Source organism: Acinonyx jubatus, chromosome B1 (assembly GCF_027475565.1).
Source record: "Acinonyx jubatus isolate Ajub_Pintada_27869175 chromosome B1, VMU_Ajub_asm_v1.0, whole genome shotgun sequence".
Taxonomy (NCBI): Eukaryota; Metazoa; Chordata; class Mammalia; order Carnivora; family Felidae; genus Acinonyx; species Acinonyx jubatus.
This window is the reverse complement of record NC_069382.1, coordinates 200,653,222-200,677,293: the sequence shown is the minus strand read 5'-3', so window position 1 is coordinate 200,677,293 and position 24,072 is coordinate 200,653,222. Positions and strand designations below refer to the sequence as shown.

General features: G+C 67.1%; 1 protein-coding gene across 4 annotated transcripts; it reads left to right on the top strand.

Annotated features, from left to right (window-relative positions):
- The first annotated feature begins 7,987 nt into the window (after positions 1-7,987).
- FGFR3 (fibroblast growth factor receptor 3) lies at positions 7,988-23,463 on the top strand. Of its 4 annotated transcripts, none has more exons than XM_053217723.1 (18): positions 7,988-8,174; positions 8,558-8,768; positions 14,650-14,919; positions 15,099-15,152; positions 16,920-17,092; positions 17,169-17,292; positions 17,384-17,574; positions 19,532-19,676; positions 20,154-20,344; positions 20,728-20,873; positions 21,266-21,387; positions 21,509-21,619; positions 21,698-21,888; positions 22,024-22,146; positions 22,292-22,362; positions 22,536-22,673; positions 22,823-22,928; positions 23,017-23,463. In XM_053217723.1, exons 2-18 carry the CDS (start codon positions 8,660-8,662, stop codon positions 23,161-23,163), a joined length of 2,412 nt encoding a protein of 803 aa, XP_053073698.1. In that variant the 5' UTR covers positions 7,988-8,174; positions 8,558-8,659; the 3' UTR covers positions 23,164-23,463. The 4 variants fall into 4 exon arrangements, with proteins under 4 accessions (XP_053073698.1, XP_053073697.1, XP_053073696.1 ...); XM_053217722.1 differs by having other exon boundaries at positions 20,725-20,873; XM_053217721.1 differs by lacking the exon at positions 19,532-19,676 and adding an exon at positions 18,654-18,804.
- The last annotated feature ends 609 nt before the right edge of the window (positions 23,464-24,072 follow it).

The window sequence follows — 24,072 nt, the reverse complement described above, 5'->3', positions numbered from 1 at the left end:
AGGGTGTGCTGGGATCTGAAGCCCCTGCCTTCACTGGGTGTGTGCTTGGGCAGGTGTGGGGAGCCTGCCCAGCCTTGCTCTGACCCAGTTTTCCAGGCCCGGCCCAGCGGGCAGCACTGGCAGTGGAAGTTCGCAGAACTTCTCGTCAGCAACGTGGGTGCCCTGGGCCGGTGGCACCCAGCTAGCTCGATGTGCTGAGGGCTGGGGCACAGGCGGCTCCTGGGGACACACGGGTGCAGACACGGGCTTGTGTGGGGGTCCACGTGCATGTGCTCAAAGGTGTATCCGCGGGGCCCCCTCTGAGGCTTCCGGACCCCACCTCCTGGGGGCGGGCCAGCTGCTTCCAGGCCCCCCTATATCCTGCCCACCTCCTCTCCTACCTCAGGACGAGCCGATACATCATCCAAGGGCCAAGCCCCGTGGGCCCCCACTACTGATCTGGCAGAGTGCTCCCCGGTTACCCCTTCCTGGAGGTCAGTCATAGCCCAGCTGGAGACCAGGATCCTGGGAGGTCATGGATTTGGGGCTAAGCCCACGGAGCCACAAGGGCTAGGAAGGCCTCAGGAGCCGTCCCAGAGGAGGGGTGAAAGGGAGGGTCCGGATGGGCAGGGAGGCCGCAGGGCGTTGCCAGGGCAGAGCCTGCTGGGAGGGGGAAGGGAGGGAGTGCGGAAGGGTGGCCGTGGGAAGGGAGCTCTGGACTGATAAGCCCCTTTGATCTGCACTGAGGCAACACAGACCCCCCATCCTGAGATAACCTGGACCTGGAAGCCACAGACCCTGGCCCGAGCTGTCCTCTCCAAGGCACCCTGCCCCCACCCACGGCGCCCTGGGCAGACCCTGGCCCAGACCGTGACTGGTTCTCCGGGCAGGCTCGGTGGGAGGCTGGGGCAGGGGTGACCTGAGCCAAAACCCAGCAGGCGCCCCATGAAGCAGGGAGGGAAGCTTGGTGCGTGCCTCCCCCCGGAAACCGCCCTGGTCTACAAGGCCTCCCCCAGCCCTGGCCTGGCTGGATCTGGCCTCACCGGCCTGGGAGCGGACACCTCTCCCCCCTGGCTCCCCACTGCTTTCACCCTGAGCCTGGGGGCCCCCTGTGAGGCCGCCCCTTGGCTGTGGCCCCTTGAGCAGCCCTGTCTGACCTGAATTGTACCACAGAGTGGGCACAGGTGTGGACGCTGCTCTGTGTGGGACGGTGGCACACTGCCCAGGCACCCTCTCCATGACAGCTACCCTCTGCTCGGGATAGCCCAGGGGGCCCTCCCAACCACGCCCCCAGTCCCTGCAGGGCAGGCCCGCTGGACAATAAAGTTGTCACAAGCTTTGGGCCATGGGGAAGGCAGGCAGGCGTGGCAGGGGAAGGAGGCTTTGGGAGGCCCCGCAAAGACATCTCTATTAGGGGGCCGCAGACCCTGCCCAGCCCCAGGGCCTCCCAGGACCTGGAAGAGGGGGCGAGCGTGGGCAGAGGTGGCCCTCAGGCTCACTGTCCACCAGGGCCCACTGGGAGGGCAGGCCCATTAGGCAGAGGAGCAAACTGAGGCTGGGAGCTGCATGGTGATGGCACCCCACTCTGAGAGACCCCTTGAGTGGGGGAGCGCCCTTAGCAAGCAGTTGGTGAGATAGAGTCCTCCTGAGGTGCTCCCCTTGTGTTCAGCAGGCGCCCAGCACTCACCCCTGTCCAGTCTCCTGGGAGGGTGGGACCAGAGCAGGGGCTTCCTGCCAGGGGCTGGCCATACCCCACATGAACCCCCACATGAACGGTAGCCTCTCTTCCTAAAAGCCCAGCATCTGGGCTTGGGGAGAAGCCCCTGATGGGCCACTGCTCCCCAGCTCTCCTTCCCCAGGGCTGGAGAGGGTGCAGGCACACCGCCACAGGGCCCTGGATCAGCAGAGGTCAGCTACGGCTTTTCTTCCAGAATCCCCAGAGCCAGGCCCCCTTCCCTAGGAAGCCCAGGCGCCCCCCCCCCCCAAGGCCCCCGCCCCCCCCCGAACTCTTTCCCAGAGCTGCCTCCTTCCTCCGGACCGCCCTCCACCCAGGTGCGGTCACGGCCCCTCTACAGATGGGAGACGAGGCCCTTGTCGGAGACCAAAGGACCGGGCAGCAGTGGTGCTGGGGCAGATCTGGGACTCTGCCCCAGACGCCAGGCTTTGACCTTTCGCAGCCTACCCCTAGGCCAAGCGTCAGTGTCAGCCAGGGCCGCGGGACTGAGCTGGCCACTGGGGCATCCTGGAGCGGGGCGTGCCCCCATGTTACATTCTCCTGGGCAGAAGGCCTGGAGGGGGGCGGGGGGGGGCGGGGATCGGGGCTCACGGTGGGCGTGAGTCTGAGCTCACGGTGGGCCCGAGAACAGGGCTCCTGACGACAGTGGCGGCTTGGTGCGCCAGCAGCCTCTGCCCGGCCTCCTCGGCAAGTTCATTCTGCAAACAGCTGCCTCCTCCAATTAGCTCGGTGCAGCTCTGCGCGCCAGCCTCCGGGGGAAGGGCCTGGGGCGGGGCGGGCGGGGCGGGCGGGCCCTCCCTCCGGCAGCTAGGCGCGGGCCTGAGGCTGTTGGAGGTGGGGGGGGGGGGGGCGGCCCGCCCCACGGACTCCCTAAATGCTGCAGAGAACGCCTCACCCTGCCCAAGCTCAGTGGACATCTCCCCAGGTCACTGTGTACCTGGGCGGGCCGTGCCACCCAAGCTTCTGTGCCTCAGTTTCCCCCCCTGTCAAGCACGGCTGAGGAGCAGGTGTGAGGTTCTTTGTCAGAGCGGCCATCACCACCAACTTAAGTCCTCCTGTTCCTGGTCCCACCGGTTGGAGGTTGCCCGGCCTTGAGTTCTGGGGGGTTCCCTTGGCCCCAGCCTGGGCTAGACTGTGGCTCTGGCCTCCAGCTGGCAGAGGCGAAGGCCTCCCCTGCCCACTGGACCCAGCCGGCCGCTCTGACCTCACTGGCTCTGGCTGGAAGCGGGGCTGAGGGTTTTCCACGGGTGACCTGTGCAGAGGCCAGCGGGGGTGAAGCGCCAGCAACGGAGGCCCTGACGAGGCTGAGGCTCAGGGCAGAGCTCGCAGGGGCTTCCCAGAGCAGGTGACACTGGCCAGCGGGACCCAGAGGAGGGGGCCTTCCACGAAGCAGGGTGGAGGCTGACCAGGAGGGAGGAGGGTGTGACGCGGGGCTGGCTCAGCGGCCCCTGAGGCCTGGATTCCTAATTCAGCGGGAGCCTGCAAGCCGGGCTTGTTTATTCTTGGCAGGAAGGCTGATGTTGGGGGGTGGGGGGGAGTGAAGCCTTTTCAAAAAATAATAATAATAAAAACGCTCATTTAGAAGGCTCCCAAGACGTGCTGAACTCCAAAAGGGTCTTGGAAAAAATGCTGAGAAGGTTTAAGTGTAAATGGACCCAAAACACCATAATTAAATTTCCCTTAAATTTACCAGAGTTTGGGGTCAAAGAAAAAATAAAACTTAGGGAAAATACACTTGAGGGTTCAGGCGAATGCCAAGTGCTTAGAAAAATAGATTTCTGAGCTGCTCCGCGGCTACCGGCCTGGCCCCCGCCAGCCCCGGGAGCGGCAGAGGCCTTAACCGCTCCTGGGCCTGGGCCGGCTCTGGCCACCTCTCCACGGGGCCCTGATGCCCGGGCCCACCCCCCCAGGGAACCTCCCCAGTCGGACCCTCCGCCCCCTGGGCTATGGAGCCGGCCGGGCCGGCCGATGGGCCAGGACTCCCCTCCTGATGGGCCAGGACTCCCCGTGGGGAGCTGGGGGCCCCTCACCCCCAGCCTGGGTTGGAGCCCAGCGGAAGCTCGAGCTTTCTTTCGTCTCTCCCTCCCCCACTCCCTGCCACAGCTTTCCTGCCTCTACAGACAGCCCTGGTCTCCCCGCTTGCTCATCTGGTAGCAACCACGCTTTCCAAACCTGAAGTCAGGATTTGAGGTCTAGTGGCCTGCACAAACCAAGGGGTAAAGAGGCCAGAAAGTCTGGACCGGGGCTGCGCCTCCCAGAAGACAGCCTCCCAACAGCACAGGATTATGGTGTTGCCCTCTTTGCTCAGCCTGCCAGGAAGCTCAGAGCTAACATTAAGGATCTTGTACAGTAGCTAGTGTTGGCCAATGGATTTTGGAATATATTCTCTTCTCCATGTTCTTTAAAACCCCACTTCTGTTATCATGAGCGAATCAGTTGTGCTTTTTATTTTAATCCTCCTCCTATTTTCTGAGTATAAATTTAAAAGGCAGAGATTACCCATGGTCCATAGCAGCTGGGGCCTCTCTCAGATCTGTTCTTCTTTGGAGGACAAGGGCAGCCCAGCCCAGCTCGGCACCTCCTCCCCCATCCTGCGGTAGCCTGCCCCAGTCCCTGGGGCCCACACGGGAGCAACGGTGTCCCGAACAGGTGGAGATGGGCGCTAGGAGATGCAGAGCTCCAAGGGGAGATCAGGCAGTCCGCCCTGGGGGGGCCCCAGGTGAATGGGGCCAAGACCTGAAGTTCCCTTGGGGCCTCGGTTTCCCCCATCGGAGCCCTGGGCCTTGGGGCAGGGCAGGGAGAAGCCCCCAGCAGCAGCCGCACCCCTGGGCCAGGCACTCCATCGCAGGGGTAGACGGGCAGGAGGCCGTGAGCAGGGGCCCTCCGTGCCCTGGCTTCCAGGCCCTGATGGGCATCGATTGGGTGGCAGCCGTGGAGACCGCGGCATGCCAACAGTGCTGTGGACAGCAGGCAGGATGTGGATTCAAGTCCCCACACGGGCTGAGGGACCCATCCCTACACCCGGGGCAGGCGCCCCGCGGCCCGGCCCCCCCTCCTGCAGCCTCCCTCTCAGCTTACACCTGCACAGGCCCCAGCAAGCCGGGCCGCCCAGCTCTGAGTCACTGACCAGGCTGGGCTGGGCCGGGCTGCCCGTCAGCCCCCCACTCTTGCCCGAGGCCTCCTCCACTCACCTTCACTGGGGACCCCCGCGGGGGGGGGATGGGTGGCTGTGTGGGGGGAGCGGGGGTGGGGTATAAACACTGAAGGGAGACTACCCGGCCAGGACTCCTACCGCCACCACACCGACCTCCAGCAGACTCTCCACTCCCTGGCACCCGCGCGCCTGCCGGATGCGCCCAAAGACGGCCTTCCTCACGGGGTCCAGGACACAAGGGGTCTCAGGGGAAATGCTCCGTCAAGAGGGCCAAGATGGCACAGTGGCTATAATGGCCAATTTTTAGAAAGGGTCGCTGAGATCTTGGGGAGCAAGGCACAGACAGCATGGTGGGGAACGCCCTGATGTCAAGGGAAGGCCCCGTGAACGCTTGGACCTGGAAAGAACAATGGTGAACAATTAAATTATTTCTCAGTAACAATGAAAAATGCCTTCAAGCAATGCCCTCCCTGGTGGCAAGGGCGGGGCACACCAGACGAGTCCCCTGGTGCTGGCGACAGGCAGTGCTTGGACCTTTTGGAAGCAGTTTGGCAGAATCAGCCGAGAGCCACAGGAACCTCCTGCTCTTTGACCTAAATGCCACCAGACGTTTGGGAGAGGCCATAATGAAGGGATCCCTTCAGACTGTGGGTGCCGCCACACGAGACAAGTCCGCATCCAGACCCCCGGACACTGGGGATGTGACCTTATTTTTTGTGGTGTCATTAAATTACGGTCTTGGGACGGTCTTGGATTATCTGAGCGGGTCCCACATTCAATGCGCAGTGTTCCTAGAAGAGCTAGAAGGGGCAAAGTCCACGTGACTATGGAGGCAGAGACTACAGTGATACGGCCATGAGTCCAGAAGCACCTGGAGCCTCCAGCGGCAGGAAGAGGTGGGAAGCACCCTCCTCTGGAGCTTTGGAGGGAGCAGGGCCCTTGATTTCAGACTTCTGGCCTCCAGGACTGTGAGAAACTAAATTTCGGCCAACCGGTTTGTGGTGACTTGTTACAGCAGCCTTAGGAAAGGAACACAGAGTGTGAGGCACCCAGGGGTCAACCCAGGCCTGGCGCTGGAGGAAGAGGGGGGCACACCCCTTCCCGCAGGCCTGAGGGAGAGGGGGCAGGGCAGAAGAGCACGGGGCCCGTCTCCCAGCAACCTCTCCTCTTGCTAGTGTTGCCTGATGGTCAGATCCACGCAGAAGCCGCAGAGGACGGGGCCGGTGACGCCGCGTGTGGGGTCAGGCTTGCTGGGACAGATGGAAGAAGGGACACGAGGAAACAGCTAACACAGACGGGCAATCCCCTATGGGCACTTCTGCTAAGGAGACAGTCTTGAGAGGCAGAAAGCCACTCGCGGGAGGATGGATAGATGCTCGCCTCTCAGAGTCACAGGGATGCAGGGCTCTTTTCTCAGGGGTGGACCCCTGGGAGGGAACCGTGGGCACCGTCCTGGGAGCGGACTGCAAGGAACAATACAGAGCCTTTGCTGGGCCTTGGAAGGGCCCCCTGGGAAGCCAGCCCCCAGGTGCCAGCGGCTGGTCCTTCCTCCCTGCCCCACTCTGAGCAGACGCGGGCCCCGCCTGCCAGCTCTATCCACCAAGGAATCTGGGAGGACAAACTCAATCCAGTCCACACAGAGGAAGAGGGCAAAGGGGACCATCATCCCACACCCATCCTGGTATGTTAAGTCACTGATTAAGTAACTGGTTAATAGATCAGAGCACAATGTGCTGCTGTGGGCCCTAGGATGGTCTCCCGGGAGAGGACCCGGGTGGGGTGGCCGGGCACTGGAGGGGTCTGGACAGCCCAGCTAGGATGCAGTAGAAGGGGCATGGGCTTGACTAGAGCAGGCAACGAGGGAGGGCAGCACACAGCAGAGATGCTGATCTGTCAGGTAGGCACAGAGGGGCTCCCTGAGGGCTCCCTGGGGCGGGGGGGGGGGGGATCCTTTTAGGCCCCTGAAGTCTGGCCTCAGAGGCTGGGTGTCTCCAGGCTGGTGTCTTCAAAGCATAGCCTGCACCTACGGCTGTGGGGTGGTGTCAGCAGCCAGCCACAGAAGGGCTTTCATGGCCATTTTCCTGATGAGCAAACCGAGTCTCAAAAGCCGCAAGCCAGGTGGTCCAGAGACACTTGGCTGGGGCATGCCAGAGCCATGCCCAGGTGCCCTCCTCTCCCACCTGGCGCCTGTAGGTCCTCTGGGTTTGCCTGAAGGTGGGAGTGCCCTCTTCCTTGCGAAGGTGGGCACACTGGGTCCTCTCCAGCTCGGCTCTGTCCCACCCAACAGTGAGCAAGCACCTGGCACAGCTCTGGCCACCAGCTACCCTCATCCCTCCTCAGAGCCCTGGGGTTGGGGTGTTGGTGTCCCTGTCTGAGGCCCCCAGCCCCTGCTCTCCGTTCTGATGGCTGGCAAGCACCCAATCTCTAAACTTATTTCCTCTTGGAGGATTGGGGGGTGAGGATCCCTTTGGCAGGGAACTCAGGCAGCTTAGCTACAAGTGTACCACAGGCCCCTAATAAAAGCAGCAGTGAGACCACAGCCCCCTCGTATTTCAGCCCCAGGCAAACAGGCAGAGCTGCCCTTCGCTCCCAGGCCTTTGCGCACACGGTTCCGCCTGCTTCGATGCCGCTCCGCGCTTTTCCACCTGAGGACTGGCTGTTCACACCTCAGGGTTCAGCGTGAGCAGCTCCCTCTCCGTGAAGCCTCTCGGACGGGCTTCACCTACCGCAACAACGGCCTCTCTACGTCCCCGGGTTCCCTGACCTGAGGCCCCGATGGGCAGGCAGCAGGGTGGCAACCGGGACTGCGCGCGGCGCAACTAAGGGTCCGCGCTCGGCCCCTCTGCGCGCTCGCGGGGCCCAGTAGTGCGACTGGGGGCCTCGCGCGTCCAGCCCCGGCTCCCACGCCCTCCGAGACCGCCCGGCGCCCCCGCCCGGCCCCGCCCCCTCTAATCCCCTCCGCGGGCGGGGGCCAGGCGAGCCGCGGCCCCGCCTCCGGGCCGTCTCAGGGGAGGGGCGTGTCCCGCGCCCGGCGAGTCCGGGCGGGCGTGGCCGGGGCGGGGCGGGGCTGGGGGCGTGGCGGCCGCGGGTCAGCCCCCGCTGGCTGCCGCGCGCCTGGCGGCCCGGGCTCAGTGCGCGGTGGCGGCGGCGGCGGTGCGGACAGCTGGCGCCGCGCGATCCTGCTCCGCCGGGCGCACGGACGCACCGGCGAGCCGACGCTGGAAGCACGGGGCGCGGGCGTCCGGCCGGCGGACAAGGAGCCGGAGCAAGAGCCGCGGGCAGCGAGTGGGCGCCAGCGGCCGCCAGGTCGGTGCGCGGGCGCGGAGGGGACGAGGCGGGCGCGCGGCGAGGCCGGAGCGCGCGGCGGGCTCACGTCCCGAGCGGTCTCCGCGGCGGGGCCCGGCCGGGGCGCAGGCTTCCCGCTCTGGAAAGTTTGCCGCCGCCGCCGCCGCCGCCGCCCTGGGAGGGCTCTGCAGAAGTCAGGGAGGGAAGGGGGAGGAAGGGAGGGACCGCGGCGGGGAGGAGGCGGCCGGCGCCAGGCGGCCCGGGAGCCCTGGGCGGCGGCAGCGGCGGCGGGCGGGGCGGCCGGGGGTCGGAGGAGCCGGGGCGCAGGAGCCCAGCCACCGCCGCTTCCGCCCCTGCGCGCCCCGGATCCTCCGGGGTGACGAGCTGCCCGCCTCCTCCCGCAGACTGCCTAGCGGCGCCCTCCTCCCGCCGGTGCCAGAGCGGGGCCATGGGGGGCAGCATGCCCGCGCGCGCCGCCTGAGGACGTCGTAGCCCCCGCCCCCACTATGGGCGCCCTGGCTCGCGCCCTCGCGTTCTGCGTGGCCGTGGCGGTCGTGACCGGCGCCGCCTCGGGGCCCCCCGGCATGGAGCAGCGCGTCGTGCGGAGAGCGGCAGGTACGGAAGGACCCGACGGGTACCGGCGAGGGGCGTCGGGGCCCAGGAAAGGGCTCCTGGGTGGGTCTGGGGCGCCGGGTCTGAGTGGGCCCGAGGGTGCGCCCTGGGCTGGCACTGCGGAGCCCGTGTCCGGGTTCCTGCCGCCCTCGCTCCCGGGAGATCCGGGCCAGAGCTGGCGCGGCAGTTTGTGAGGCCCCTGGAGGCTCAGGGCTCCCACCCAAGTGCGAGGCCGCGGCGGGCAGCTGAACGCGACCGTGGAGTCCGCGGCCACCGCCCCCCGCGGTTTCCTAATGGGGCGCAGCGTGATCCCGGGCATCACCCGGAGGGCGCGGGGGCTACGTTTTTGCGGTGATTCCCATTGTTGTTCTGCGGGTTCTCACTGACGGCAAGTTCCTATTGTCGGCGCCGCAGCCCCTGCCCGCCTCCGTCCGGGTTCGTGGCCGGCTTCGGCCCGAGCGAGAGACCGCATTTCGGAGGGAGGGTGTGAGAGTGCGTCAGCCTGCCACCGGGGCCCTGCCCGCCCCCCGTGGGCCGCGTGACGAGGCCGCGGCGTCGGGTGCCTCCGCTCCCAGCCCTGCTACCCTGCCGGGTGGGTGACAGCGTCTGCCTCCCTCCCCGCCCCAGGGCGCGCGCCGTAACGCCTGGCCGCTGTCCGAGGGACGGGGAGCCGCGGACGTCGGCGGACTGCCCAGGGCCGGTGCACGTCGGGGGTCGGCGAGCGGCGCGGAGGGGCGGGGGCGCGTCGGCCCGCCAGGCCCCGCCCCGCACACGCGCCAAGGCCCTCGAGGTGCGGCGCGCGCGGCCCCCCGCCGGGCGCCCCGGGAGCCGCAGCCCCGCACGCGAGCCTCCCGGCTCCGGGCTCCCGGGGCGCCCGCGAGGGGGCGGCGTGCGGGGGCGGCGGCCGCGGGCCCCGGGGCGCGCGCAGCCCCGCTGCGTCCCGGCGGCCGCGCGGAGGGAGGCCCTCTCCCGGTGAGCTCACGCCCCACCCGGGCGAGACCCGAACAGCCGCTCCTTTGTACCCGGCGCGGCCACAGACCGCGCATTGATGGCGGCCGCGGCGGCCTCGCGGGGAGGTGTGAGCTGAGCGGCGGCGGGCGCGCCGTGCCAGGGAGGCGGCGGCCGCGGGCGGGACGGAGGCAGATGGCGGCCCGCCCCTCCCTGCGCCCCCGCGCCCCCTGCTCCGGCGGCGGCTGCAGCCTCCCGGAACAATGTCATTTTTTTATGAATGAAGTGGGCCTGGCGCTTGAATGCGTGTGTCATTCAGCGGCGTGACAGAGGCCGTCGCGAGGTCAGCGCGCGCTTTTAGCGCCTGCTTAGGCGGCCCCAGCTTCCAGGGGCGCCGAATAGGCGGTCGCGGGGGGAGCCCCGAATTAGCATTCGCATTCAGATAAAGATATTACTCCCTACGGCCGAGGAATGTCAACTAGCCCCGAGGAGGGGGCGAAGGAGGGGGCGGCGGGCGGGGCTCCGGGCCCTCGCCTGGACCCCCTGCGGCGTGCGGGGCCCTCCACCCCCCCCCCTCCTCTGGGAACTGGCAGTCCGCGGGAGGCCGGTCCTGGGGCGCAAAGCCTGTGGTGCCCCCACTGGATGCAGGCCTGGGGCACAGTAGCAGGAGGGACCCCAGGGGTGGCGGGTGGGAGGTACAGGGACTTTTTCCTCCACCAGAGCATAGGTGACCCCCCACCCCCACCCCAACCTCCTTATCCCCGAAGTAGAGCCCGGAAGACAGGTACTGAATACATGGGTCAGTATACTTAAACCATTTCTTTAAGTAGATGAACCAGACAGCAAAAACACGAAGACCTTCTGAAACTTAGAGGTTCCAGCTGACATTTTCGCCAGGAAACATAAATTAAAATGCCACAGTCCGCTGGGGTCAAGGTGGGGAAGGTGTTCGCCCCTGGACTGACCTGGGCAGCCTTCATGTCCACATGGGGCCAGTGTTCTGGGTGAGGGGCTTGCTCAGGGAGGTTGATGGGGGGGGGGGGGGCGTGTGCCACGTGCCCTGCAGTCTGAGCCCACCCAACCGGGAGGAGTCTCTTGGGGGGCACAGGGCATTTCCCACAAAAGCACTGGCTGCAGCCTCCCCCACCCCTTCATCAGGGCTGGACTTTGAGCCCTGGGTGGTTCATTAACCCGGTTGAGCCGAGGCTGGACTTCTGGCCTCAGCTGCACTGAGCCCCTGCACTGAGCTGAGAAGCACCCCTGCAGGGCCTCAGGTCTTCCTTGGGACTGATCTGGGACCTGGCTGTGCCCCGGTTCACAACTGAAACTATAGGGGAGCTGGAGCCCTGGCAGGGACAGGCTGGGGGGGGGGGGGCAGCCAGGCAGGCCTGAGCCATTTACCAGTGAGTAAGCAATTCCCGGAGTCTCTTCTGGATGGGAGGGGAGCTCCCGACTCTAGATCCTGCTGGGGGTCCTCACCTGTGTGTGTGAGGACGATACTCACAGGGTTCTGGGAAAGTTAGGCTGGATAATCCTGTAAGCCCACATTAGCTTGCTGGGTTTCCAAATCCCCCTTTTTTTCCTTGGTTATGAAACTTTTCAGAAAGTTTCCAGGTGGGGAGGTTGGAAGATCAGATCCTCTCCCTTGACTTGAGGTCCCTTTGAGACACCCCTCCTTTCTTGGACTTTTTTTAAATGTTTATTTATTTGAGACACAGAGCGAGTGAGGGAGGGGCAGAGACAGAGGGAGACAATCCCAAGCAGTCTCTGCACTGTCATCGTGCAGCCCAGCCCGACACGGGGCTCGATCACAGTGTCATGGGATCATGACCTGAGCTGAAATCGGGTTGGACACCTAACAAACTGAGCTTGCCCAGCGCCCCCCTTGGGCTGTTTTAAAGCACGTCCCTGGCAGCCGGTCCCACCCCCTGGAAAGAGTGGAAAGCTTCACCACGCACCCTGAACCGGAACCCTTTGTTCCTCATTCCACCCCAAAACCCAAATCCCTCGGGAGCTGCCAGCTCCAGTGGTTCCTTTGAATCAGGTCTGAATTTGCTGGGTGTTCTCTGGGGTCACCCTGAAGGCCTTTCTGAGGAACCCTGTGCCTCCCCCCTTCCCCCCAACACACTGGGGGAGGCTTGACCCTGACCACAGCCTGGTGGCATCTCTCAGCCTGGCTGTCGCATGCTTCAGCACTTTATTTACTTATTAAATGAATTTTTTTAAACCTTTATTTATTTTTGAGAGACAGAGAGCACAAGCGGGGGAGGGGCAGAGAGAGAGGGAGACACAGAATCCGAAGCAGGCTCCGGGCTCTGAGCTGTCCGCGCAGAGCCCGACGCGGGGCTTGAACCCACGAACCGCGAGATCGTGACCTGAGCTGAAGTCGGAAGCTCAACCCACTGAGCCACCCAGGTGCCCCTCCAGCACTTTAAACCGCTTGTGGTGGCCTCCCTGGCCTGCGGGTGGGATTTTTGCCCTGTGCCACAGTGGGGGAAATTGGGGTATGAGGCCAGTTAGTAACAGTCAGGAGGACACTGATTGGGGACATGCCCGCAAGCCCAGCTGGGCCCTTCCAGGACGCAGTAGTCCGTGGCTGTGCCTGTGGGCTGCACTTGGCGTGTGGCCCACACTGGGGCGGGGGTGGCAGCCAGGAGCAGGCGCCGTGGGACCCACAGGGTCAGACCTTCCGCCTGTGCTCACCCCCCTCAGTGGCATGTGGGCACCTGCCGTGGCACATAGGACTTCCGCCCTTTAGTGTGTGTGGGCCCCAGAGCCCCCTTTTGTTGATCGGGAAAGACCCCTTCCTGGGGCCGAGCGGCACATGCCCCAGCCACTGCCCGAGTGGAGCCAGACCGTGACTTTTAGCATCCGCTCATGCCTGTCACCTGGAGTCCTGCCTGCTCTCTGTCCCCCTACCTGACACCACCCACTCACGCCACTGGTGGGTCACCCCCAGGGTCTCCCGTGGCTCAGGGTGGGCCTGGTGGATCAGGTCTACTGGAGGCAGAGATTTCTGCCAGTCTCTGCCCTGGTCCAGGGGTGTCCCGTCCCCCACCTCCCTCCGCCCACCAGCGGACGGCTGCCAGGCATGGCTGGCCCCGGGGCTGCTCTGTGTCCGTCAATCCCACACTGGACCGGGTTGAAGTGAATATACTGTGTGGATGGCTTGACCTGCTGACGCTGCCCAGACCAAACCGGAACCAACAACTGTTGCCCTTGGGCTGGGGCCTGGGGCTGAGGCTGCCATGACCAGCCTGTTCTCCGCCTTCTGGGGGGCCTCAGTCCGCTCCCGGCACTGGGTGGTCCCCACAGGACACAGTGGCCGGGACCGAGGGGCTGGAGGTCGGGTCAGGAGTCCTCTGACAGTGGGGCCCTCAGGGACACAGGCTCAGAGGTACTTGAGAGACCCTCCCGGTGGGCACGGGGCTGGTGAGGCCACCTGAAGTGGGTGGGCAGAATTGGGACTGTCCAGGGAGCCAGGGGCCGGTGTGGCTAACAGCGGGCAGCTGGGCCCTCGAATCTAGGCCACGCGTCGGCAGAATGACAAGTGATGATGTAACTGACCCAGCTGGGTCTGGGGAAGGAGGCCTGGGCGCTGGGACCACCCACCCCTGTCCCGGGCCCCAAGCCCAGGCTGCCCGCCGGGCATTGTCTGGCCCTGGCAGGGAGGCCTGGGGGTGACAGCCCCGCCAGTGATGTGTCCCTGGATCTCAGGCCTCGGCCCCTTGAGAGGTAGGCAGCCGCGGGGCAGCGGTGCGGGACCCCGGGGCTCTCCGGTGGACTCCCGCCCTTGGCAAGGCTCCTTCCTCTACCCCAACGTGGCGTGTACACGGTGAGGTGGGCCAGGGCACCTTGGCCTGCTCCGGCCTGCTCGTTGGCTCAGTCTGGACAAGTCCCACCTCCCGCAGCTCGTGTCCTCGGCTGTGAAATGGGAGTCCCAGGTCCCCTCCCCCCACGGGCCTGTGAGACACCGCTGTCCATAGTATCCTATTTACGACCTGCTTCTTACTGTGTGTTCGGTGTACCACTGAGGTGTAGCTCGCGTGCAAGACCCTTCTCACTAGTCACGGTGCAGTTGTCCCTCGTCCCGGAGAGCCCCCGCCCTGACCCGCCCCGCGGGGTGCGCCGGCTCTTGGTAACCAGCCCATGGCCAGTGCCGGCCCCATTCTCATGAGGCCGAGCGTCTGCTCTCCGATCCGGAACTGCTTTCGAAGCCAGGATGAGAGTGGGGGGGCGGGGGGGGGGGGCGTCGAGTGGGTCCCATCCTCCTGGGGCAAATCGCCCCTGTCCCCAGCCCAGCGTCCCCGCCTCCAGCCTCTGCTTCAGCCGGAGGCGTGTGAGGCACTGCCTGTGAGCTCGGGATGGAGTTTGCGTTTCTAAATGGTTATGAGCAAGTCCAAGGAGGGGGCGCCTGGCTGGCTCGGTAGCTTAAGCGTCTGTTCACTTCAGCTCAGGTCGTGATGTCACAGTCGTGAGCTCGAGCCCCTCGTGTGGCTTCGTGGTGGCAGGGCAGAGCCTGCTTAGGATTGTCTCTCTTTCTCTCTCTCTCAAAATAAGTAAATAAACTTAAAAAAAAGAAAAACAAAGAAGACTTACACTGAAATTTGGATTTTCAGCGCCCTTACGCATGTTCTGATGGGTGTGCGCTGGGCTGCATGCGTCCGTTCACATGCGTGTGGTCTATGTCAGCGCTCTGGCGACCGGCCGGAAAATATTGTCCCCCTCCCTTCACGGGGCACGCTCCAGGACCACAGTTCTGGACACTGGTCCCTCCCTCGTGTGGGGCCATGTGGGCCCTCGCTGAGCCCCCTCCCTGCGGCCTCCACCGCGTGTCGATGCAGTGGGCACACCGTGGTGCCTCCCGAGGTGCCGGGCGCCCGGTGCTCCCGCTCTGGGGGCTCCTGCCTTAGGGTCACATCCATATCACCTACAGAGGCCCCGGGACCTGAGCCCGGCCCGCAGGAGCAGCTGGTCTTTGGCAGCGGGGACACCGTGGAGCTGAGCTGCCACTTGCCTGCAGGTGGCCCCACAGGGCCCAGCGTTTGGGTCAAGGACGGTGTGGGGCTGGCGCCCTCAGACCGCATCCTGGTGGGGCCTCAGCGGCTGCAGGTGCTGAACGCCTCCCACGAGGACGCGGGGGCCTACAGCTGCCGGCAGCGGCTTACCCAGCGCGTGCTATGCGACTTCAGCGTGCGCGTGACAGGTACGTGCCCGCCGGGGTCCTCTGAGCTCCCTGAGCGGCTGGGGGGGTCTCGGGGCGGTGCTCTGCAGCTCCCCACGTTGGGGGTCTCGGTGGTCCCTGGTAGAGAGGAGGGTGCCGCACGGGAGACACGGCGAGGGGCGCCCGTCCCACAGCCACACGCTCTGTTGCCTGCATTTCAGATGCCCCGTCCTCCGGGGATGACGAAGACGGAGAGGATGAGGCTGAGGACACAGGTGAGCCTGGGGTCCAGGCGCGCAGGGCGAGTCAGGGCTGGGGACCCGCCTTCCTAACTGCCAAGCCCCGTGCTCCCTGGGAATGGGGCCTCCTGCTCACAGGCGGGTGGGAGACCGAGGCCTGGGGGCCACCTCCCCAGGGTCCCACCGAGTGCAGGGTCTTCCTCGGGGTGAGGTGGCCTGTGCCGGGTGTGAGTACGGCAGGGCAGGGGGTTCAGGGGGCTGCTGTGGGGCCAGTGGGCTAAGGGGTCGGGGGCCCAGGAGGTGGGGGAGGAGGGTGGCCGTGGGCGCCAGGGACACCAGGTTTGGGCGGGTGTTGATGGTACAGGGGATACCGCAGCACTTGCTGGCGACAGGCCACGGGTGCGGGAGAGCAGGAGGGGCGGCAGCCACCGGGGTGTTCCAGCCTGGGATGGTGGCGGGGCCACCTTGCCTGTCGTGGGGGGTGGGGGGGCAGGGAGGGGCAGTGGGCTGTTTCCGAGGAGCCCGGTTAGCCAGGCCGAGAGATGTGGGACATAGTTGGGGGGCCCTGTGGGGTCTAGCGGGCAAAGAGGTGAGGAGGGGCCGGCCAGGCACACAGAGCTGGGTGGGGACGCGGGAGAGGAGTCAGGTGCCGGGATACTCATGCAGCAGCTCTGCCTTGGGCTCTGAGATAGGCAGGAAAGCTGAGGGGCCGCTGGGTTTCTTCTCTTTTCCCTTTTTCCTTTGGCTGCCAGGAAGTTCAGAGCAAAACTCCAGGCCCAGTGCTCCTGGTCCCTCTGACCACCCCCCTCCCAAACCCGGTGGGCTCAGGGGCTCTGGGGGTCACGGGCAGGGCTGCTCTCCAAGGGCAATGTCTCTAGCCGTGCTCAGCCACCATCGTCTGGGCCTGCAGGGCTCCCTGGGTCACCCCCGAGTCTCTGCCCCGGGAGTGCCCCCGGCCTGGGCCTCAGCACCCTCCTCTGCGAGGTGGCTGTGTTGGAGGCGGCAGGGGTTGGGGGTGAGGGGTGCGCTGTGTCCCTTCCCTGTCCGGGGGTTGCCTGCCCACTTCCCGTGGCAGGAATGCGGTCCCCACATTCTTGGGGACCCCACATTGGTCCTTCAGCTCCAAAGAAGGATGGAAACCACTTAGGGTGGGGGCGGGGACAACCCTGAGAACCAGGAAGGGGGCAGGGCCTCCCACGTGCCACGTCACTGCCGTGTCACCACGGCCCCTCCCACTGCCCAGCAGACCCTGGAGTGCTAGAGAGGGTGACTGGGTCTCAGAGTCTGGCCACCTTCAAGACTCTGGGCTCTCCAGGTGGCTGGGCCTCACGTCCCGGTAAATTGCTTCCGCAGCCCGGCCCCTGGTCCATCCGGCTGGGCTCTGTGACCTGGGCTGACCCGGTTCCTCTGCTGGCCCGGTCTCCCCTCAGCGGGCCTGCCCTGTGGGTGCCTCCCTGGGTGTCTGGGTGCTCCCCTGGGAGATACCCTTGTGTCTTGAAGGCTCCCGGGTGAGGGTGTATTATCCTGGACCCTTGGGCCCTCCTGGCTGGTGTGGGTGCTTGGGGGCAGCGGACAGGGAGAGGAGGGGATGTGTGGCTTGGCTTCGAGGATGCTGGGAGGCGGTGTTGGGGTCGGCGGGAGCCTTGTCCCACGAAGGCGGGGGGCCCCAAAATCCGACACTCTCTGTGCAAGGGAGGAAACTGAGGTCGGAGGGGTGGGTGGTGGGACAGCTTCCGGGGGGGGGGGTGGTCAGGCGTGCCCTGCTCGCAGCCTGCTTACGGCCTTCGCGTGCCCCTCTGCCAGCCGGGGCCCCTTACTGGACGCGGCCCGAGCGGATGGACAAGAAGCTGCTGGCTGTGCCGGCCGCCAACACCGTCCGCTTCCGCTGCCCGGCCGCCGGCAACCCCACTCCGTCCATCTCTTGGCTGAAGAACGGCAAGGAGTTCCGGGGGGAGCACCGCATCGGGGGCATCAAGGTGGGCCTGGCGGCGGGTGGCGCCGGCCGGTGGGGGCCTCGGGCTGCCGCCTGCTCACCCGCGTGCCCGCCCGCAGCTGCGACACCAGCAGTGGAGCCTGGTCATGGAGAGCGTGGTCCCGTCGGACCGCGGCAACTACACGTGCGTTGTCGAGAACAAGTTCGGCAGCATCCGACAGACCTACACCCTGGATGTGCTGGGTGAGGCCCGGCGCGGGCGGGGCGGGGTGGGGCGGGGCGGCCCGACGGCTCGGCCTGAGCGGCCCCTGAGCCCCGTGTGCCCTCCCCGCAGAGCGCTCTCCGCACCGGCCCATCCTGCAGGCGGGGCTGCCGGCCAACCAGACGGCGGTGCTGGGCAGCGACGTTGAGTTCCACTGCAAGGTGTACAGCGACGCCCAGCCCCACATCCAGTGGCTGAAGCACGTGGAAGTGAACGGCAGCAAAGTGGGGCCCGACGGCACCCCCTACGTCACCGTGCTCAAGGTGGGTACCGCCACCGGCCGAGCCCGGGCCCTGCGGCCTGGCCCTGCTGGCCCCCAGCGGCCGGGGACTGGGTTACGGGGTCGGCGGGTGGGGCCCAGGCATCGGACCGTCGGGGAAGGAGCGGCAGAGGGCTCGGCCCGGCACTGGCGGGCCGGGGGCCGGGGGCCGGGGGCCGGAGGGGGCTGGGGGCCGGGGGCTGGCTGGGGAGTCTGGGATGGGTCCCAGCATGGCGGGCGGGCAGCACACGGCCCCGCAGTGAGTCCTCAGTTTCCCCCTCTGCTCTGAGGGTGGGCCTGCAGGCAGCGCCCTGGGCTGGGCTCAAGCTCAGGGGCGGGGGGGGGTGGAGTGGAGCAGGCAGGTGGCAGCCTAGGCCTCCAGGCGAGCTCTGGGCCCCAGGCGCAGGCCGCGGCTCCTCCAGCCGCCCGGATCAGGGATCAGGCTGTGTCACCCCGAGCGGGCTGTGTCAGTGCTTGTGCAGCGGGGCTCGCTGCCCGCCTGGCTCCCTCGGCCCTTGCCTGGGGCAGCCTCAGCTTGGTTCCCACGGCCCCAGGGTGGGGTGGGCCGCCGGAGCTGGGGTGCTTGCGACACTCAGCCTGAAGAGAGACGTCGGCCGCCGGTGGGGGCGTGGGGGGCCAGGCGCCTGGGCTGAGAGCAGGGGTCCAGATCTGCCTGGGGAGGCTGCCGTGGCCCCGGTGGGTGATCTCTCTGCACTCGTGGAAACACGCTCACCGTGAGCCGGGCACCGTCACGGCAGGCCCAGCCCGGAGCCCAGGGATAGGCAGGCTGAGTGCCAGCCCAGGAGGGCCTCTCCGAGGGGCGCCTGCGGGGCCGCACTCGGGGGGGGGGGGGGGGGGGGGGGGCGTGGTGGGTGGACGCGGGGAAGGGGCCTCCTGTGAAACCACAGCCCGCCACCGCCTCCCGCAGGCAGCCTTGCTGGCTGCCCTCGCCGAGCCCCCGCTCCGTTCCTTGAGGGCCACCCTCGTGGCGGGGTCTGCGCCAGGGGCCTGCTCCCGCACGGCCACTCTGTGCCCGGCCAGGCTGCCAAGGGCGCGCCTGAGCCGGGTCTCTTGTCCCCGCAGTCCTGGATCAGTGAGAGTGTGGAGGCCGACGCGCGCCTCCGCCTGGCCAATGTGTCCGAGCGTGACGGGGGCGAGTACCTCTGTCGAGCCTCCAATTTCATAGGCGTGGCTGAGAAGGCCTTTTGGCTGCGTGTCCACGGGCCCCAAGCAGGTAACGACTCTGTCCCACGCTGTCTGGCACGCCGAGCTCCAGCTCCCGACGCCCTGGCCGTGCGCCCCCGTCCTGCTCGCTCCCTGCCCTGCGGCTCGCATGGCGCTCCAGCCGGAGCCACCTCTGCAGTGCCGGTGCCTCTGGCCTCCACTGTGACCGCCCGCTTCGAGCCCCCGCGGCCTGTGCTGCCCCTGCCTGTGCCCTACACGCACCCCCAGAAGGCCTCCAGCCCCGGCGGGGGCCGCTGCCCTCTGTGAGCCTGCGCCCCACCCTGCCCCGCGTGTGCGTGCGTGTGCGCGTGTGCGTGCGTCTGTACGTCTGTCTCACCCTCGCTTGCCCCTGGCTCTGCTGCCCGCTCGCCCCCCCCCCCCCCGTTGGCGTGCGCGTGCGCGTGTCCGTCCGCCGGCGCCCCCCGCCCGCCCCCGCCCCGTACACGCGCTCACCCCGCATGCCGCGTCTGTGCAGCGCTGCCGGCCGCACGCCTGGCGCTCGCCTGGGACAGAGGACTCGCCGGTGGAGGGACTGGCTTCGGGCTCTGTGTGGACGCACGAGGCGGAGGACCCGTGGCGCCGCGGCCGCGGTGGCCGCGGTGGCGGTGGTGGCGGTGGCGGCGGTGGCGGCGGCGTTTTCCTTGCAGCCTGGCTGGACCGTCGCCGTGTGGACTGTGGCTGTGGTGCCCGTGGCAGGTGCTGGCGCTCGCCTATCGCGCTCTGTTCTCTCTTTGTAGACGGCGGGCGCTAACAGCACCGACAAGGAGCTAGAGGTTCTGTCCTTGCGCAATGTCACCTTTGAGGACGCGGGGGAGTACACGTGTCTGGCGGGCAATTCTATCGGGTTTTCCCATCACTCTGCGTGGCTGGTGGTGCTGCCAGGTACTGGCTCCTGCTGCTGCTTGCTCTGTCCCTGTCCTCTCGGGGTCGCTGGCTTGGGTCACACCGGAGCTGCCGAGGGCAGGCGGGGGACGCCGTGGTTCGTGGCCACCTCGTTCTGCAGAGCTCCTGGCCGGGGCTGGTGTGGGGGTAAAGTGCACGTGCCGTCTTGCCTCCGAGGGGCCTCCCTCGAGCCCCCACCCCCCCAGCTCGGTCCCCAGCAGCCCGTGTGGCGGCTCCGGTGTCACCCCGGTGGCGGGCGTCAACGCTGCCGGCTCTGCTGGGCTCTCGCTCTCCTGGGTGCGCCCCTCCTGACCCTGCGTTTCTGACCGCGGACCCTCAGGGAGGGGGACGTTGAGGCCTCGGCGTCCCCACCAGGGGTCCGAGCCCCTTGTCCCCCACTCCCGCCGCGCCTGGGGCTCCGGCCCTCGGGGGCTCCCGGGAGGCGGGGCCCGGCCTGCAGCGACGGTGTCTTTGCAGCCGAGGAGGAGCTGTTGGAGGCCGGCGCCGCGGGCAGCGTGTATGCGGGCGTCCTCAGCTACGGGGCGGGCTTCCTCCTCTTCATCCTGGTGGTGGCCGCCGTGACACTGTGCCGTCTGCACAGTCCCCCGAAGAAGGGCCTGGGCTCGCCCACCGTGCACAAGGTCTCCCGCTTTCCACTCAAGCGACAGGTAACAGAAAGTAGCTACCGGGTTCCGAGCCGCCCGGACGCCCCCGGGGCCCGCTCCTCTGGGCTCCTGAGCTCAGGGACTCCCCATGGTGCGGGAGGCCTGGGGCCTCCCGGGGACGCAGGTCTCCGCGGTGGCTGAGCCGCCCCCCTCCCTGGTCTGCGCGGGCTCCACCAGGAGCCTGGGGTACCCTGCAGCGTAGGACTTCTAGGGCCTTCCTTCATTTAGGGCTGAGCGGAAGTCAGATGCCCCCCTCCCCACCCCTTAGCAGCCCTGCCCGCGTGGGCAAAGCCACGGCCCCGCCATCCCTGGGGTGTGTCTCACCCTCCCCCCTGACCCTGTGGGTCGGCCCCTTGGCACCAACCTGTCCCTGCCGACCCAAGCAGGTGTCCTTGGAGTCCAACTCGTCCATGAACTCCAACACGCCGCTGGTGCGAATCGCCCGGCTGTCTTCCGGGGAGGGTCCTGCGCTGGCCAACGTCTCCGAGCTCGAGCTGCCCGCCGACCCCAAGTGGGAGCTGTCCAGGGCCCGGTCAGTGGGGCTGGGGCCCTGACCCGGTGGGGGTGGGGGCACACACAGGGTGTGGTCCTGTGGCGGGGGAGGGGGCACCACTCAGAAACCTGATCGGACTCAGATCAGAGTCGGGTAGGAGTCCACACCGTTGATGGTGTGGCAACTATCGACCAGAGGAGGCCGGGCCAGGGGCAGGTGCTCCTGAGGTGTCGGCGCCCCTTGCAAAGTGCTGTCTGGATGGCCCCACACAGGGTGAGAGGCTGGCCGGCCAACGTCCTTTATCCTATGAGTGGTCATGGGGGCAAGCGTGGAGGGCTTCCTGGAGGCAGCGACGCTAGGCCTCAAAGACTGTCCGCTACAGGGCCTTGAGCTGGTGTGGGTGCTCACTGCCTTTCGGTTTCTGCCCCCAGGCTGACCCTGGGCAAGCCTCTCGGGGAGGGCTGCTTTGGCCAAGTGGTCATGGCAGAGGCCATAGGCATTGACAAGGACCGGGCCGCCAAGCCTGTCACTGTGGCCGTGAAGATGCTGAAAGGTGAGGGAGGAGGGAAGGATGTGGCGAGGGGAGCCTGTGCGGGGGGGGGGGGGGGGGGGGGGGGGCGGGGGCGGGGGCGGCGCGGCAACGCCTGATGCAATGCGCCTGCCCTCCCGTGTAGACGACGCCACAGACAAGGACCTGTCAGATCTGGTGTCGGAGATGGAGATGATGAAAATGATCGGCAGACACAAGAACATCATCAACCTGCTGGGGGCCTGCACGCAGGGCGGTAGGCTGCGGGGGGCGGGCAGGCGCGCAGGGGTGAGGGCGGCAGGGCGGGGCCCTCCTCTGACGCCTGGGCCCCCAGGGCCCCTGTACGTGCTGGTGGAGTACGCGGCCAAGGGGAACCTGCGCGAGTACCTGCGGGCGCGGAGGCCGCCAGGCATGGACTACTCCTTCGACACGTGCAAGCTGCCCGAGGAGCAACTCACCTGCAAGGACCTGGTGTCTTGTGCCTACCAGGTGGCGCGGGGCATGGAGTACCTGGCCTCGCAGAAGGTGAGCAGGGCGGGGGGTGGGGGCGGCGCAGGGTTCATGAGGGGGCCCGATAAGGGCACCCCGGCCTGCAGGGGAGGTGGGGGGGGAGGGTCAGAGCCTGGGGGGAGCCTCAGCCCTGCCCCCTCCCGCCCCCAGTGCATCCACAGGGACCTGGCGGCCCGCAACGTGCTGGTGACCGAGGACAACGTGATGAAGATTGCGGACTTTGGTCTGGCCCGCGACGTGCACAACCTTGACTACTACAAAAAGACCACCAATGTGAGTCTGGCTGGGGGAGGGCTGCGGAGTGGGGAGGTGGGGGGAGGGGGGGGAGGGGGAGGGGGGGTGCGGAGTAGGCAGCCCCAGGCACCAGGAGGGCATCTGGTGACCGACGTGCCCCCACTTCCCCGCCTCGCCCTCCCAGGGCCGGCTGCCCGTGAAGTGGATGGCACCCGAGGCCTTGTTTGACCGAGTCTACACCCACCAGAGTGACGTGTACGTGGCGGGGCGGGGCCGCGTGGGACGCAGGGCGGGGGACCCCAGCGGTGGCTCCTGTGGCCGATCTCCCCTTCTTGCCAGCGGGGTGCGTCTGGGGCAGGCGGGCTGCAGAGGGCACAGGACCTCTGGTGGTAGGACAGACGGGCTGACGGTGCCGTGCTCCCCGCCAGCTGGTCCTTCGGGGTCCTGCTCTGGGAGATCTTCACTCTGGGGGGCTCGCCGTACCCCGGCATCCCCGTGGAGGAGCTCTTCAAGCTGCTGAAAGAGGGCCACCGCATGGACAAGCCGGCCAACTGCACACACGACCTGTGAGTGCGCGGGGGCCCCCTCGGCCGCTGCCCGGTTGGGGCCCCGGGGGGGCGTGGCTTTGGTGCCCGCGGCGGGGGGCGGGGGGAGTGAGCGCGGGCGGGGCCCGTGCGGGCACCGGGCCCGGAGCCTCACCTGAGCGCCCGGCCAGGTACACGATCATGCGGGAGTGCTGGCACGCGGTGCCCTCGCAGAGGCCCACCTTCAAGCAGCTGGTGGAGGACCTGGACCGCATCCTCACCGTCACGTCCACCGATGTGAGTGCGGCTCCCACCCACCTTGCGGGGGTGGAGGGGGCACGTGGGGGGCGTGGCCCTGACGGCTGCCCCCCCCCCCCCCCCGCAGGAATACCTAGACCTGTCGGTGCCCTTCGAGCAGTACTCGCCGGGCGGCCAGGACACCCCCAGCTCCAGCTCTTCGGGGGACGACTCTGTGTTTGCCCACGACCTGCTGCCTCCGGCCCCTCCTGGCAGCGGGGGCCCTCGGACGTGAAGGGCCGCCGGCCTGCAGGCCGAGCCCCCACCAATGTGAGAGCAGACCCCAGCTCACCGTGCCGCCGTCGACCGCAGGGGCCCCCTGGCCTGGGCCTCAGACCTGGGCCAGATGGACGGATGGACAGACAGCTTCGTGTGTGTGCGCGTGTGTGAGCGCGTGAGTCTTGAGGCCCCCGGCGCCCCGGCGCAGGGTCCCTGGGGTGCCCGCCCTGCTGTATGATGACCTCCTGGCCATGTGTGCTGGCAGCACCAGGGGGACCGAATGTAGAATGTAAAGGGGCCCCTCCCCCAGGCTCCCCCCACCCATCGCTGCCCCGCCAGGAGCACTGGGAGCGGGGGGGGGGGGGGGGGGGGGGCCAAGCTCTGGCATCCAGCGTGGACGGAGGCCCCTCCACTTGCCGAAGCTGAGCCTGCAGGGAAGCCTCCCCCCGCCCCGCCCCCCCATGATACACCTCCCACCCAAGCGGCACCTTGGGCCTGGGGGGGAGTGCTAGCCCTCAGCCTCCCCCCACCTCCAGGCCTCCCCACTTCCCACCCTGCTCCTTGGGAGACTGAATTACGGGTACCTGAAGGCAGGAGGCTTTAACTTCTGTCCGAGAGGTTCGTTCCAGAAATGAGTGTACATTTATATAAATAGATGCTGTGTACAGGATCTACACATACGTATATATAGAGATATCTATGCGGAGGGAGGAGGGCTGGTCTAAACGGGCACGGGACCCTGAGGGTGCAGGAGGGAGGCGCAGCCGCCCGCCCGGGAGGTTCCCGAGGGATCTGCGGAGATCAACGCGAAAACCAGCAGGAGATGGAGAGGCTTTTCTGGCAACGCAGTTTTGTTTTAAAAATTGTATATTTGTAAAGCTATTTATCGACCCCCAGAACCCCCGGCCCTGTGCCCCTCTCCCCC